Here is a 17,221-nt window from a genome sequence, read left to right as displayed (position 1 = left end):
AAAAGTCTTCCATCTGCTGGTTCACACCCCAAATGGCCACAACAGCAATGGCTGGGCCAGGCTGAAGCCAGGAGTCAGGAACTCCATTTGGGTCTCCCACATGGAAGAAAGAACCCAATCACTTGGACCATCATCTGCTGCCTTTCCAGATACCTTACCAGGAAATTAGATCAGTAATGGAGCAGTGGGGCCAGAGCTGTGGCCTCGTAGGCTAAGCCTCTGCCTGTGGCTCTGGCATCCCATATGTGTGCCAGTTCATGTCCCAGCTGCACCTCTTCTGATCTCTGCTTATGGCCTGAGAAAGCAGTAGAGGATGGCCTGAGTGTTTGGGCCCCTGCACCCGCATTGGGGACTTGGAGGAAGCTCCTGGCTCCTGGCTCCTGGCTTTGGATTGGCACAGCTCTGGCCATTGAGGACATTTAGGGATTGAACCAGTGAATGGAAAACCTTCCTCTCTGTCTCTCTTTATATATATATAACTCTATCTTTCAAATAAATAAATACAATCTTTAAAAAAGAAAAAGAAAGTGGAGCAGCTATGGACTCAAACTGGTTGTGTTACCTTTAGACTAGTATGTGTAATCACTGTATGATAAATATTGTCCTGTTTTCTAGCTGTTTAATGTGGCAGAGTAAATGGGGTTCTCATACTTTGTTTCTGTGAGAATCAGAAATATTAGTTTGATGCATTTTGACATTACTGTCTTCCTTAGTCCTTTGCCATCATTTTGACTACTAACAGGACTGATGAATGAAAGGTCGTTAGTGAGGGATCAGCCCATGTTAGCAGAAAAGATAAGTGAAAGTAGAAAGAAAAGGTGGCTTTGAACAGGACCAGGAGAGGGAATTATTCTCAGAATTACCTCTGTGTTTCTTTACATTCTACATCCCATTAGCCTAACAGCTGTGCTTATTAAAGCTCTCCAGGTAATCGTCATCAACCTTGTGAGAAGTAGGGACTGCCATATCCCTCGAGACGTCTTTAAGAGATATTTGAATCTCAGAAATAGCCACTTGTGCCATTCCCTCAGCATTCAGATAACGAGAATTTTTTGTTCTACTCCAAACACTTCATTTTCTGCCTCTCTTCCCAGGTAACAGAAGTTACACATTGAAGAACTGGCTAATGATTCAGTTCCACATCACTGAACTACCTCAGAGGAAACTTAAAATGCAGCAAAATCATGATTACTTATCCAAAGAGTGTATGGGGTTTTGCAAATACATTTTTAGTGCCTGGGTGAGTCTGTTGATACAATCATTACTTTAATCTCCTTCTTCGTCTCAGTAAGAAACCCACTGTCATGTTACATGCCACATAGACACCACCTCATGTAGACATTTAAAGAATGTTAGTGCTTTCAGGATTGACTCACTGGAGAAAAAGAATAAGCGGAGGATAGTGTGTTTCATCTAAATTCCAAATCATATGTGGACAGAAACGCATAAAACAGAAATGCATACTTTAATAAATAAGAGGAAGAGAGCATGTTTGTTTGCAAGAACTAGATCATGATCTAGTACAGTGGAGACCTTCAGTGCCCCCTGTGCATGCCTTCACTAGTATGACTCTCTCCCTTCCCAAAGGTAATGGCTGTCTGAACTGCATGATAATCACTTGTCTTTGCTTCATATTTTTATCACATGTGTACGAGTGCCTGTACATATCAGTCTATTTTCATATACTTTTGAAATTTATTAAATTATAAAATGCTAGTTCTTCTGTATCTTCCCTTTTCCTAGATATTATATTTTTGAGATCCATCCATATTGTGTATTGCCATATTTATCATTTAGAATAACTCCTAATACTGCATTCCTATCTGCTATTTGAGTATCCTAAAGCAGTGCTACACTGAAAATTTTTGAACATATGTCCAACATTTTTTCTCTGGGGTAGATACCTAGGAATCTGTGGGTATATCATTTTACAGCATGGTAATTGTTTTAACTTATATTTCCCAGGCTACCAGTGAGGTCAAGCTCCTTTTTTTACATGATTATTGGCCACTTGGTACTCTTCTTTTTTAATGTACCCTTTTAAATCTTTTGTTCACTTTTAAACTATGTGTGCATATGTGTATATTTGAAATATGAACAGTATGGTAAATTATCTCTTTCACTGTATGGATTGCCTTTTTGTTGTTTTTGTTGAACAAAAATTTTTAGTTTACTGGAAGTTACACTTACCAATCTGGTCCATTAGGATTAGGACTTTCTAAGACGGAGGTAATTTTCCAAATCTAGAAGTCAGTGATGTTCTCCTATATTATCATAAAATGCCTAATATCCTTGCCTTTAATTTTTAGATATTTATTCCGCCTAACATTGATTTGTGATATGATTTGAAATCATGGTCTAATTTAATTTTTCCTCATACAGACATCAAATTGTCCTGATGCCATTTGTTTAAAAGTCTCACTTAGCCTCATTGATTAGCACTGATAGTCCTGTCATAAAGCTAGTATGCCTACATGTGCAGCGTCTTCCTGAGCTTTCTGTTTGGGTTCACTTGCCTGTTTTTCCTCTGTCTTTGCATAATTGTTACACTATCTTAGTTACTGAAGTTTTATAATGAATCTTGACATTCAGCTTGGATGTTTTACAAATTTGTTTTTCTTATTCAGTACCGTCTCGATTTTTGTTCTTTGATAACATGTATGGTTTAATAGCCATTTCTCCTTTTTTGTTTTTTCAAAAAAAAAGTTGCTAGAATTTTAATTGGGTTACATTGGCTGTAAGGATAAGTTTAGAAAGAATTGATGTTTTCATCATATTGAGTTTTCAAATCCTGAGAGATAATTGATTTCCTGATACATTTAGGTTTCCTTTAATATTTCTCCAAGTTGTGTTGTGTTTTCCCCTCAGTGATTTTTGTAGCTGTATCACATTGATACCTAATCACTTAATATTTTGATATAAATCTTGAATTTTTGTTTTATCAAATGCCTTTTGTTGATTTTATTATGATCATTATTCATTTTTTTCTTTTACTCTGTTAATATGGTGAATTGCTTTAACTGATTATTCACTATTACATCATGAGGTATTATCTGTTATATAGTGGTGATAGATTTAATCTGCTAACTTTGGGATTAAGATTTTTGGATCCAAGTTCATGAATGAGTTGACCTATAATTTTCTTTTTAAGACTGTTTATGCTTGTTTTGTGATCAAGGAATATAGTCTTCATTAAATGAATTAGCGGAGTGTTTTATTTTTCTCCCTATTTCTTACTGAGATTGGGTAGGATTGGAATTGCTGCTTTTTGAATATTTGGTAGAAATGACCAGAGAAATTATCTTGGCTTAGAGTTACTTGGTGAAAAGATTTTTGAGTACAGATTCAATTATTTTAACTCTTGATGTTTAAAAGTTCATCTCAGTGTATTAGTTCAGGCTGCCATTACAAAATACCACAGACTAGTTGGCTTAAACAACAGAATTTTATTTCTCATACTTCTAAATGTTGGAATGTCCAAGATCAAGTGCTGACAAAATAGGCTTCACTCTTCTCTTGGCTCCTAGGTGGCTACCACATCCCTGTGTGTTCCCATAATGTCTTCTTTGCACCCTGAGAGAGGTACACATACTCTAGAATGTATCTTTTTGTTGAATAATTTTTCAATCATATGAAGTAGCTCTATCTCTAACAAAACATTTTGTCTTAATGAATATTTTTCTTGTACTAATATAGGTACCTGAGCTTTATTTTCTGATACTTGTATTCTGTAACTGTCTTTATTTTCAAACATTTTAGGCTTTTGTGATTTTTCAGTTTTTTAAAAATGTTTGTTGTAAAGAGCTTATATAATTAGATTGTGATTTTTTCCCACATTCTGATATCATGTTTTTACCTGAAGAATTTAGTCCATTTTTATTTCATATAATTATACTTATATATTGAAACTGAAATCCAAGTTTTTGTTTTCCATTTGTCCCATTGTTGAATATTTCATTTTTTTCTTGCATTCCTTTGAGCTGATTTTTGGTTCTTCCATTTCATCATGTGACTGAAATTTATGCAGTTTCTGTTATTTTAAGTAATTATCTTAGAAATTACAATAAGCATTCTTCACTTCCCAATATCTAAATTTGACAAAACAAAGCAACTTAGATTACTTTAATTTCATTTGCCTCTTCTTGGCAGATGTTACTGTTGTGTATTTTAATGCTATCTCTTTTACATTTAGCAAAATATATTTTTGAAGATCATGTTTTCGGTCTCTTTTTTTTCTAAATATTTCTTTTTTGTCTTTTCACTCATTCTTGCTTCTTAGAGCCTGCGTTTTTGATTGTTTTTCTTATACTTGAAGTACACATATTGAAATTTCCCATGTTTAACATTTGCTAGTCTTTTTTTCTCAGTTTCTTTTTTATTGTCTGGAAATGTTTTTATTTTGCTTTCATTTGTGAAATACAATTTTAATAGGTGTGGAATTCTGAGTAGAAGACAGATATCAGTCAGCTTTCTTGTTTTTTCCATTGTCAGCAGTGAAGTAGTCATAAACTAGAAGATGATCGTTATTCGTTAGGCGAATATTCACCTATTCAATGACTATTTTATATATAATGAATGAATGATTTTAAAATAATATTTTATATATAGTGAATGAATGAATACTTAAAACATTTTATCTTGCTTGACATTTCTTGGTTTTCCTGCATATATAGTATCATTCTTTTTATTAGTTACGTATATTCTGAGTCATTATTGTTTTTAATACTGCATCTGATACATTATCTCCTGGCTTTCAGGGACTCATGAAAGATGATGTCATGGAAGGAAGAGTATCCTAATTAGAAGAGAAGTAGCATATTTGTTGTTGACTAGTAAATATTATTTACTGAGCTTTTATCGTGTCATATAGTCCACAGAACCATTTTATATGCAGATAATAGATAATTCTGTGTAACAAATAACTCCTAGATTCAGCAGTTTAGAATAGGAAGTGTGTATTATCTCACACAATTTTGGAGAATTAGGGGTTCAGTAGAGACTTAGCTGGGTGGTTTCTGGCTTGGGGTTTCCCATAAAGTTGCAACCAAACTGGGAGGCAGTGATGTCATCTGAAGTCTCCAAAAAGGCTGAGGAACTTTCCAAGCTCATTTTTGTTGTTGTTGGCAGCAGCCTCAGTTTGTGTTTGACTATTGTGATGTAATACTTAGCTCATGTACAGTCTGCATTTATTGCCTATTCAAAACTTCCCATAAGAAGAGGATACTTCACCCAGCATTAGTTGCCCTGGAAATATGACCAAAGTTAGTAAAAGTTATACAATCAGGAAAGGTTACTTATCATTGCCTTTAGTTTAGTTTGTGATTGTTTTAATATTCATCTTTATAAATTTAGTTTGTGGTTGTTTTAATATTCTTCTTTTTTTAAAAAAGATTTATTTATTTATTTGAAAGAATTACAACACAGAGAGAAGAGAGTCAGACAGTCAGAGAGAGAGAGAGAGAGAGTGAGAGAGGGAGAAAAGAAGGTCTTCTATCCGCTGGTTCGCTCCCCAATTGGCTGCAAAGGCTGGAGCTGTGCCAATCTGAAGCCGGGAGCTTCTTCCGAGTCTCCGATGGGCCCAGGGATGTGGGCCATCTTTTTACTGTTTTCCCAGGCCATAGCAGAGAGCTAGATCAGAAGTGGAGCAGCCAGAGCTTGAACTGGTGCCTATATGGGATGCCAGAACTGCAGGCGGTGGCTTTACCCACCTTGCCACCGTGCCGCCCCCTGATATTTTTCTTTATAAACTTAACCACAAATGTACACAGGAAATGCTGTGGATCAGCAACAGCTTTCTTAGGAACTATCACATAGTAAATAATAAATGCCTTTACCCACTTCCCTCAGTCCTTATTCCCAGGAGGCAGTGATGGAAACCACATCAAATTAACCGTGAGAGCAGCCAGACATTGTATAGGTGAGAAATGGGGGAAAAAAAGATATTTCTTTGTTTATAAAAGACAAAGAGGAAGCTGTTCCTTCCCTCCTAAAAGTGCCTTCTTGGAGGTTTCAGGAGTTTGAGGTCTAATTCCAACCCTTTGTTATGTAAATAAAATGTCTCTAGAAGCCAGATAACTCCATTTGTCTCCAACTGGAGATGTCCCTAAAGTCTAGTCCATATCTCTTTTGACTTGTAAATATTTAGAAAGTAATGCTCCCATTCTCAGTGCTAACTTAGTGCCTATCTTGGGATGTAACTGGCTTCTCCAGAGATAAGAAAAATTTCATTATCCTTTGAAACAGAGCAATTAGGGAAACAAGGCTATAGATCCAATTCTGATGTATGTGAGAATGTTTCCAAGAGAAGTGAAGGCAAACATTTTCTATCTTCAGAGCTTATCTGTTTCCTCACCTCCAGAGGCTAGGAATTTTTACAGCAGCACTAAGAAATCCTGGTCAATTTAATTGCTGTATAGTGTCCTCCCCATTGGCTGAGGAATGTCTGCTCTGCCCCATTGGCCTGAAAGTAGACTCCATCATTGGTATCTCTATCTCTTGTCTTCTCTATGGCTTTTTGAACTTACTCCTGGAGGGAAACTATCCTTCCCTAATAATAAAAGATAAGAAAATAATTCTTCCCTGAACTCTTAAAAATAGGAAATGATACAGTTTCCAACCACTTTGACATCCAGGTGTTGCCACATGATGACCAGTTTTCACCAGGACGATGTTAGTGTGTTTAGGCCTGTCTTCTATATGTAAGTGCAGAATTATCTTGTCTGTCTCATTCTACTTGCTAGAAGCAGAGGACACTGAAATCTCAGAAAATGAAACCATTAGCCTCACAGCAGCCTTGGTTCCTAAGTCACTCTACAGAAAAGACATTGGCCATCAAGAAATACCCATGTTGGACTAATGGCGAATGATGAATTTGGAGAGCCCATAAAATGTTGAATTTATTTGTTACAGTGGCCCTTGTGGCCTTCACTGCTCTAAATAATTCAAAAAGGAAAAGTATTTAAAGTTGTGTGGCACCTGTGTGAGGTAAGAGGAAAAGAATAACCATTTTTATTTGAAATTGGATTACAACTTCTGAATCTTGCTCTGCTAATAAAGAACTACTTAAAATCAAGAATTAAAAAAACCCAAAGTAGTTAGTATTAGTTAATCTTTGGAGAAAACTTTAAGGTTAGTTTCGGTGTTAAGATTTTGTAATTTTCAAGGAGGCTTTTCTCCAGGCTTCAAAACATGTGGAGCAGAAGCAGTATTTATCTGTCAGAATCTTGTGTGGATTTCTGATAGAAGATGGGCAGGTATACTTCAGAGAGAGAGAATGAAAAAGAGGAACTTATTTTTCATCCTTAACCGACATCCTGCAGTGATGTGAGCACCAGTGTCAGAGATAGATTGGAATTCTCATTTAGGATCCTTGGTTCCAATCCAGATAAATGATATATTTTAGAGATTGTGAGGATTAAATAAACTATTGTACATAAATTTCATGGCACAGTGATTGGCATGTAATGACCATTCTATAAATGTACATTGTTGTTATTGCAGTTCTTCCTGTCTAGGTTAGAGATACAGGCTCTCTCTGGGAACAGGTTACTCCTGGGACTGAAAAAATGAATAATTAAACCCCAGGAGAGATTGAAGATTCTTATTGGAGGGCCTAGAGTCATGATAATGACTCAAATGCCATAAATGTATCACTGCAAGTCTCTTGGGCTTGGAAATGATAGGAGAGAGTACTTGAAGTGTGAATGTCTTAAAACTTAAAATATTTTTAGCCTATGCTGTCCAAATATACAAATGCTAAGTTACTACATAGGGGAACCTTGTATTTGAGTAATCAGAGACTTAGGTAACTATGTTTTGTTTTTGAGTGCTATCACAGAAAGCAAGGAAGCCAATGGGATTTTATAATTTAAAAAATAATAATGGGATACATGTTTGGAAAAAGTTTGAGAGTAGTAATTCAGATCTACAATTTCTGATGACCAATGGACCTTGACTGAGAGAAAGCAGCCCCTGCTTGCATCTTTAAGTCAGCTTTGTTGTGAGACTTTGGGCCACATACTGTGAGTCACTTATTGAGGACAGATGAGAGCCACAGACCCCTTTGTGCCAAGGAGGGTCTTAAACATAAAAAGGACTGAGTCCTGCTTGGAGATCAATTAGACAAAGTTAGAAATTCTCTTGAGGAAACATATGGTTAATCCGAACAATATCCAAATAGCCAAACCCTTTCCTGAGTTAAAGATCCACAATACCATATTTCACATCTTGGATCAAGTTGAATCATTTCTCTCCCTAAGAGTGTCAGTTGTCACCTTAGGTGACAATTTCTGATATAATTTAAAAATATACTTTGGATGCATAGAAATATAGACTGCAGAGACTATGGGGAAGGGGGTTGTTTCATGTAATTCTAGAGATCTTCAGATGTAACTTAGCAAAACAGCCAAGAGTTTATTTAAAAATACCAGAAATTTGTTGTGTTATGAAAAGGCTAACTGAAATGAATCACCTGTGTAGAGGACCTTCTGCATTTTTTCATTTGGTACAACTGGGACATTTTTGAGCTTTTAAGGCACTATTGAGGGGTCTTTTTAAGGATGCAGATTCAGAATTAGCATGTCTATTTTGCATAAGTCAGCAGTATAAGATTCTCCAAGTTGCCCACCAAGTATGAGAACTTATGTGGAACCATGAGAATTGAGAAAAAGAAACATTAACATGGAAAGTTAGTTAGTCTCTTAATTCAATTCTGAATAGCAAACACTGGAGTCAATATGAAAGGGGATATTCAGTGTTACAGTGTAAGTGTTTTTTGAAAACCTCTTTCTCTGTTGACCAAGAATCCTTATTTCACTCTCCCCTGCAGTACTAAATTGTCTTAACTACTGTGACATTAAAAAAGATATATTAAGAGTCATCTTGATTAACGAGGAGTGATTAGGTCAAATTTTGGCTCTAGGTTCCTGAGTGTATTTTTAGGAACTGATTTGCTACCAAATTTGCATCTTCTGTTGACTTCCTCGGCGACATAATTTATGATGTCCTTAAATGATTGGGGAGCACTCCAAGCTAACTAACCAGTCCACAGTCATTTTCTTGCAAAGCCAGTCCTTGGGGCCAGTGATGTAGCATAGCGAATTAAGCCTACAGCACCAGCATCTCATGTGGTGTGGATTCAAGTCCCAGACACTCCACTTCTGATGCAGCTCCCTGCTACTGCAGCTGGGAAAGCAGCAGAAGATGGCTCAAGTGTTTGGGCTCCAGCACCCATAAGGGAGACCCGGATAAAGCTCCTAGCTCCTTGCTTCAGTCTGGCCCAGCCTTGGCCATTGTGGTCATTTGGGGATTGACTCAGCAGATGGAAGACTCCCTAGTCTCTCTCTGTTTCTCTCTCTCTCTGTAACTCCACCTTTCAAATAAATAAATAAATCTTAAAAAAAGTCCTTGATAGAACAATAAGCAAAGCAATTATGCTCTACTGAGATGACAGATAATTACTGTGCTGATGAGTACTAAGGCAGAGGACCCTTAGAGAGTTGTGGAGTGCACAGATGAAGTGCTGGGAACCTTTAGGATTTGTACCCTCAGGGTAAAATATCCCCATTGTTAGGTGATGCCTATCAATCCTGTGTGCTTTATGATTCTCTCTAAAGTTTGAATACAGAGATACTAACAATAGATAGGAAATTGAATTTCTTGTTGGAAAGAGTAATTTGAAGGGAGTAGGAAAGACACTGTCGCTCCCCCTCTTCGTGGAGGAACGACACAGGACCCTGCGCTGTTCTTTTGTCTGCTCGGCCCTCCCCGGCTTTGCTGCTGGTTCTTCCTGGGTTGGCTACCGTCCCTTCCACCTCCGTGGAAGGGCGGTTCCCCCTAGCCACTTTCCCCACTTCCGTGGGGGAGCAGCACACCGCCGGCCGACTCTCTCGGGGGCTGCACAGGTGTTCCTTCAGATAGATGTTCCTGGTGCATGCCGTCTCTCTCCTCCTTTATAGTCCTCTTCCGCCAATCCCAACTCGGCTGCCCACATGCCGAGTACGCTGCTCTCCTCCAATCAGGAGCAGGTCCCACAGTCTATTGGTTGAACTGGAGGCAGCTGTGTAGAAGCTGTTTCCCTTCTCAGCGCCATATTGTGGGAAAGCAGATGCATAGAATAAGTCTTAATTCCAGTAACTTAGTCTAGTCCGAGTTGCTCCCAGTTGCTCCCCACAGACACTAAGAAACAACTCTTTATTGGCAAAATAAACACATGAATAGAGGGTTGACTTTGTGCTTCCAAAAATCTCTAACTAATGATCAACACAATAGCTGTAAATTTCTTGGCTTATTACAGTCACCTAGGTTTTACCCAGGGGACAATAATGGCCTCAGTTGGAAAGTCTATAAGCAAGTTGATTTGGACATTTAACATGGCTCTTACTTATGTGCATAATGAAGTTATATCCTGCAAAAACCAAATTGAGTGAGACGTTGTCCTTCCTTTTGCTATTTTTGTTTTTTCCAATGGCCAATAATGAACAAAACTGTTTAGACTGTGGTTTGGTTATCAAAATCTTTTTGCTATGTTACAAAACAAATTAATTTTATGTTTTCTTTCATTGCACTTCAGTCAAGCTTGTCTTTAAAGTAAGGACAGTGTTATTTAAGATTTCCTTCTGTCATGTGAGACTAATTGGTCTAATTCATTATGTAAAAAACTATATGGGCTATGAGACAAATGAGGTAATGTATTTTGAACACTAGTGTAATTGCTAATGGGATCTAATGTGAGTAAACTGCCTGTAACTTAAGTGTTTCAGCATGATGAATATGTTACACTTTACCGAGGAATAGAGCTGAAATAAGTTATAGCATCAGTTACCAGTGCACTTACACATTAAAATAGAGAGCTAGGGATAATATAACTTAAATTAAATATTTCACTCTAAGGTTTTTTTTTTTTTTTATGTGTGGTGTTTTTCTAGAATGTTGGATATGAATAAAATGTTAGCTCATGACCAACTGCTGATTTTAATGACCTTTGGACCAATGTAGTAGGACATTCAGTTTGATTACGGTGTTTCTAAAGGGACTGCTGTGAAAACAAAGCCAAAATCCAGAGAAATATGTGGGCGGGAGAGACGGTAAGGTGGAAGTATCACTATGTTCCTAAATCTGTACATATGAAATACATGAAACTTGCATACCTTAAATAAAATTTAAAAAAAGAAAAAAATAAATTTTAAGGCAAGATATGGAAACAGTAGGACCTGTAATGTGCTATCCAGTAATTCAATTACAGATCTCTCGTGTCTCCCTAGGTAAAACTCAGGAACAAATAGATTTAGCTTACTCAGCATTCCTCTCTGCCTGAATACAATATGCAAACTCCCTCAATCTGTTCTCAAGAATTGAATATATTTAATTAAACAAACTATTTTAATTGATATCAGTGGAATTACCCAGAATATTCTCTGTCTAAAGACAGCAATGATTAACAAAAATAATAGCCATAGTTTAGCACTGTGGACTAGATGCTTGAAAACCCAGACCTTCTGATTTCTACACTTGGACTTGGAGATTCCATTTGATCTTACATAGACCTTTGTTCCCACTTCACTGTGTATTCCTGACCAGCCCAAGATTTTCTCAGAGATTCATTGTAATCTATACTCTGTGGTCAGTACTATTGTTCTCATTCTCCCCATACTCATTTTTTTGGTGGATGACCATTGTCAGGAGTTGAGATAGTGCTTTGCTTTGGGGACAGTGCACCTATAAATCTTCCCCTAGTTAAGAATATGATGTGATGTTTTTTTTTAAAAAAAAAACTTCCTAATTTTTATCAAAAACCACTAATTGCCCTCCAGCATCCATTTGAAGCTTGCCAAAGGCTGTCTAGCAATAATCCCATTTCCTAATCCCTTGTACCTAAATATGATCATGTGATAACTTTTTGGGCACAATGTGGGTGAGAGGAGTTTGTTTGCTTTCTTTCTTTATTTATTTGACAGGTAGAGTCATAGACAGTGAGAGAGAGAGACAGAGAGAAAGGTTTTCCTTCCGTTGGTTCACTCCCCAAATGGCTGCTACAGCAGAAGCTGCGCCGATCCGAAGCCAGGAGCCAGGTGCTTCCTCCTGGTCTCCCATGCGGGTGGAGGGTTCAAGCACTTGGGCCATCCTCCACTGCATTCCCGGGCCATGGCAGAGAGCTGGACTGGAAGAGGAGCAACTAGGACTAGAACCCAGTGCCCATATGGGATGCCGGTGCTGCAGGTGAAGGATTAACCAAGTGAGCCACGGCACCAGCCCCAAGGAGTTTGTTTTGCTTCTGTATTATGCCCTTAAAAAGGAAATTGGTTGCTTTCCATTTTCTTGTAAACTTCCTTACAGTGAAAATCAGAGCTGCTACCTCACACTCAATTAGGGAAGGCATTTTATAGGATGGTAGAATTCCCAGATTTACCCTAAATTGCACACTTCTGGATTGTTACAGGAAAGAGGATTTGATTTAATCCGTGGTTATCTGGGGACTCTTCCTTTAAGCAGTTTAGCCTGAATCACAGAAGCTTCTCCTCCCAGGGAGTTTAGGTGTCTTTGCACCAAGTTGCTACTAGAGTGATCAACACTTCTAGGACCTGCAAGTGCTGAGTCGGGTTAGTGTTTTTAATGGTTTTGATTTCTTCTATTATGGACAAGTCTGTGAACCGGTATACTTCTTTCTTTCTCTTGAAGCTCATGATGCCAACCCTACTTTTCTATGAAGCCATTTTCATTTTCGCTTCTGACTAGATTGGTTTCCCTGAACTTGAGAACAGACTTGCCCGTGTGCCTTTAATCTTCTCTGTGGGAATCTACTGCACAGAGCTCATCAGCTCTCTCCTATTTCAGGACCTTGTACTTGTACTTTCTTTCTGGAGTGCTTTTTGTTAGATTCTTTGCATCATTTACTTCTCAGTTCAAATATCATAAGCCCCACATCTCAGCCTAAAATGTACTTTCTCCTCCATTCCTCCCTCATATTTCTTTGATAACATTTGCCATTCTAAATGATTTCCTTATTTGCTTCTATGTTTATTCTTTTCATGTAATCAACAGTTGAGCCCAGAGGATTACTTTATCTTAGTCTCTTGTATATCCCTAGTTCCTAGAAATGTGCACTAGAACAAGGTGTTCAAAAGTGTTGGTTGCATGAATGAATCTCCTAGGGGACATTAAGATTTTAAGTTCCACTGTTCTCAAATAAGTAGAAGTTTTGAGGTAAACACACAAAATAATGGTTAAGCGTGATTGAAATTTTAGTAAAATTCCAAGTCCAACAAGTTTCCTCTTCAAAATTTTCCTTTATATATTGCAGCATTGTTTCATCAGGATTTAAGGCATATGAGTCCCAGTGGGCTATTAATGTATGCCTCTTCCATGTCTACTTTTTCTACTTCTACATGTAGAAAGAGTTTGATATGGAACTGTCGGTGTTTACATAGTTTGGTGTTAATTTTTGGATTCAAAGTTGTGTTAAGCATCCTATTGTGTTCTTATCCTTTAAGTCTCTTCTCTCAGCTTTGCCTTTTCTTCTTGGGAAACATCCAGGAGAGGATGCATTTCTACTGTTTTAAGCCACCTAGTTGGTGATAATTTGTTATGACAACCCTAGGGGATGGATGCCCTGTCTTTTCTAGCTTACCAGGGAGCAGTGTGGGTAACCCTGTAAGCTGTGCCTTGGGCAGGGGAGGCCAGTGTTGTTATTCAGACTCAGTTGATTTTCATTTCCCTCTCCCATTGCTGCCTCAGATGCTTGCAACTACACGTAGCTACTTTTTAAAGGAACCATATCCTTTAAGTCACTATAGACTGGAGAATCAATTGTAGTCCAAATTCAGGCTTCTCCTAACTCTTTAATTCATGATTGTGTGAATATACACCAGCCATATTTAAGCTTTCATTATTTCTGGTAATGGGTAAGTATAAAGGAATTAAAATAATGTAATTGAAAACTTTGTTTTTAATACACGACTTTCTTAAGGCATTTTTTTTGAAAGTATGGGACCAGCCATGTCTGGTGTAGTTCTAGGAACCTAACGTACTACTGGAAAGAATTTGTATTCCATACCCTGTCATTTTCCCTATTTAATTTCTGCTGAAGAATTTCACTGTATCCTTTGGGTATCTCCATTTCATTCATTAATGAGTCCTGGGGATATGAAATGAATGATGGGACTAAACGCTCAGACAGGAGAGAAATACTGTGTATCCCTGCCCCTTACCACTGGTGATTCTGCTACTTTCATCTTAACTCTCCTGCTTCAAGTCCCTGTCATAATAGTCCTGTATTTTCAACAAAGGACTAATAAAAGCCTAATGCTGATTTATATTCATCTCTTACTTAGGGTTACTGCATTCCCATTTTAATTTTAAGTTTTAGGCTTTTATTATGAGTTTGTTGGTAGGCTATAATGAATTCTTTTAGATTAGGAAAACTTGAGTTGTTAGGCTCTTTGGGTGAACTACTAACAAAAGACAGAAGAAAAGAAAGCTTATCATTTAATTTCAGTTTTTTTTTTTTTGACCACGTACAACGTAAAGTATTTTTTGACTGAATATTAGGATGCCACAGGAAAGACAAAGCAATTTGCATTTAATAGCCCATGTTTGAGTTTTTGGAAATATCTGTGTAATGTTGTTTTTGTTGTTTTGTAGGCACAGAGTGCTGTTTCACTGTTAGGCTAGCCCTATAATTCACTTAAATGAATGATTTTTCATCCTGGTTTACATGGAGAAGAAAGAGAAGTAAATTTTGGACGCTGGTACTTTGACCATTTATGAATGTTCACATCCTTTTGATTTACTTGTTCAGTTGTACCTCTGTTTATTGTTTTCTTTTAATATCAGAGCCACAAATAACTACCTCAAACTGAACTTAAACATGTTTTACTCTGTTTTCCTTACCTAACCATCAGTTGTATATACCTTATTGATAGTGGTGGTACTGTTACCCACCAGGTTCTCTAAGATAAAAACCTTTAGTCTCCATTTCTTTGTTTTGTCCATCTCTCCTTTGGTCACTAATTCCAGTCAATTCTACCTTTTAAATATGACTTAGATTTTGCTTTTCTCTCTACTCTGCTATGCACCTCTTGCTTTGACTCCCTCATTCCTTGAATGCTTATTTTTTTTAAAAAAAAAAACATACATCCTTTTTATTGTTAAGTCATAAAGAGGTATCAAAATTAAAAGCAAAAATTACAGGGCAAGACTTAACAAAACTACTAGGAGCATCAAAGGAAGTGAAAATGGGACTAGGCGCAGGGCAATAGGAATTAATGAACATGGGAAGGACAAGGATGGGGCGAACAGTGAGCATGTGCTGAAGATACTAGGGGAGAGGATCTGGTGAAAATTTTGATCTTAGACAAGCGCCTAGGTAAAGAAATAATGGGATAAGATTCCTAAACCCCACTATATGCTTAAGAGTCATCCTCGCCATTGGCGCTGTCTCTGTCAACCTCTCCTTCCTCAGCCTCTTTTTCATCATCCTTGATCAACTCCAGCTGGTCATCCCCCCGATCTTCATTATCATCATCATCCAGTAGGTCCCCCTCCTCAGCAGAGTCATCTGCACCCCCCTCAGACTCCATCTTCACATTAGTCTCATCTTTCTTCTGGGAGCTGCTGCTCTGCTCCTCTTCTGACTTATCATTCTTCATCTCTACTCCTTGTTTGCTCTGCTCCTTTTCAATTTTTTCCAGGCTTTCCAGCAGAGAATCCACTTTTTGTTTTATCTGGGTCAATTCCTTCTTAATGGCCTGAAGGTCATCTCCTTTCAACTTTCCAGACTTGGAAGAAGATCCTCGTTGTCCACTCTTAGAATTGAAACTTTTTCCCCTTCTTGAGGTGTTTCCTGATACACGCTGGCGTTTAGAGGGCACTACAGCCCGAGCAATAGGAGGAGGAGGAGGAACACGTGCTGGGTAGCTGTACATCCTGTCATAATAATCCTGTTGAAAGTCATAGTCCAAGTCAAAAGAGGAGCTGAGTAGAGGGGATGGAGAAGGGTGTTCTGGTACTGACCCGTACATCTCTGCTGCAGATCGTTTCACACCTGCTTTTCCTCGGTTCACTTTTGGCTCTGCAGCCAGATTAATATCTAAAACCTGGCCAGCAATCATTCTGCCATCCTCTCCTGCTACTGCAGCTCGGGCATTTCTCTCATTAACGTACTGAACAAAGGCAAAGCCCTTGTGAACAGAGCAGCCCACAATTTTGCCATACTTCGAGAAGATTGCCTCTACATCAGACTTCTTGACCACAAGAGTGTTGAGTTTCCCAATGAATACACGGGAGTTCATGGAGCGAGGATCTGTCTTGTTGGTAACATTGCTTGCCATTGTGTTTGATGCTAGGGTCTTCACAAAGCCGAAAAATGTAGCTGAAGATCAAAAAAATCTCACTCAAGCAAAGTTCCACTAACTTATAAATTTCAAGTGATTTGTAACCAGGAGGGGGAGGGAGAAGAGATTCGATTCTGAATCTCCCACTCCTGAGTTCTACGTGGAGAGGCCGACCACTGCTCGAGGTAGGCAACAAGGCCACAACCACACCGTCTTCGTCTCCGCACAAAATGTGAATGCTTATTTTTTTAAAATTTTTTTGATTTTTTTGAAAGGCAGAGTGGACAGTGAGAGAGGTAGAGACAGAGAGAAAGGTCTTCCTTTTCCATTGGTTCACCCCCCAATGGCTGCTGTGGCTGGCGACCTGCACTGATCCGAAGCCAGGAGCCAGGTGCTTCTCCTGGTCTCCCATGTGGGTGCAGGGCCCAAGCACTTGGGCCATCCTCCACTGCACCCCTGGGCCACAGCAGAGAGCTGGACTGGAAGAGAAGCAACCGGGACAGAATCCTGCGCCCCGACTGGGACTAGAACCTGGTGTGCCGGCGCCGCAGGCAGAGGATTAGCCTATTGAGCCACTGCACTGGCCTCCTTTATTGCTTATTAAAAGCTCACATCTGATGCTATTGCTTCTTTCCTGGCTTAGACACTTCCTGGTATCTCATGCACATAGAGCACCTGGCTTTTATTCATCTACAGTGGAACTTAAAATTTTTTTTGATTTTTCATCAGTTTTTCACATATTCAATGTGATTTGTAGATACAATTCCCTTCCTCTATTCCTCCCTCTCACCTGCTCTTGCCCTCCCACCTTCCTTCTCTCTTTTTTTAGTGGTTTGAGATAATATACTATAAATTTATATTACAGTACACAGACCTAATACTTTGCTGAATAA

At 38.3% G+C, this 17,221-nt stretch overlaps 1 protein-coding gene across 1 annotated transcript; it reads right to left on the bottom strand.

Moving 5' to 3' along the window:
- Nucleotides 1–15,103: 15,103 nt before the first annotated feature.
- On the bottom strand, nt 15,104–16,555 carry LOC100344160 (heterogeneous nuclear ribonucleoprotein C-like). The gene is made up of 3 exons (XM_089332889.1): nt 16,434–16,555; nt 16,009–16,387; nt 15,104–15,969 (listed from the first exon to the last, which is right to left on the bottom strand). Exons 2-3 carry the CDS (start codon nt 16,323–16,325, stop codon nt 15,405–15,407), a joined length of 882 nt encoding a protein of 293 aa, XP_089189015.1. The 5' UTR covers nt 16,326–16,387; nt 16,434–16,555; the 3' UTR covers nt 15,104–15,404.
- Between the last annotated feature and the right edge of the window lie 666 nt (nt 16,556–17,221).

This window comes from Oryctolagus cuniculus, chromosome 5 (assembly GCF_051225735.1).
Source record: "Oryctolagus cuniculus isolate XC-2025 breed Fujian yellow rabbit chromosome 5, ASM5122573v1, whole genome shotgun sequence".
Lineage (NCBI taxonomy): Eukaryota > Metazoa > Chordata > Mammalia > Lagomorpha > Leporidae > Oryctolagus > Oryctolagus cuniculus.
Note: the sequence above shows the minus strand (reverse complement) of the source record. Positions and strands in the feature narration are given on the sequence as shown.

What these genes read in the sequence shown, in the direction of transcription:
- LOC100344160 (XM_089332889.1), bottom strand. Translation starts at nt 16,325, where the DNA reads ATGGCAAGCAATGTTACCAACAAGACAGATCCTCGCTCCATGAACTCC. An exon ending in TCTGCAGCAGAGATGTACGG is followed by an intron (nt 15,970 to 16,008) that starts GTCAGTACCAGA and finishes CCCTCTACTCAG; the next exon opens with CTCCTCTTTTGACTTGGACT.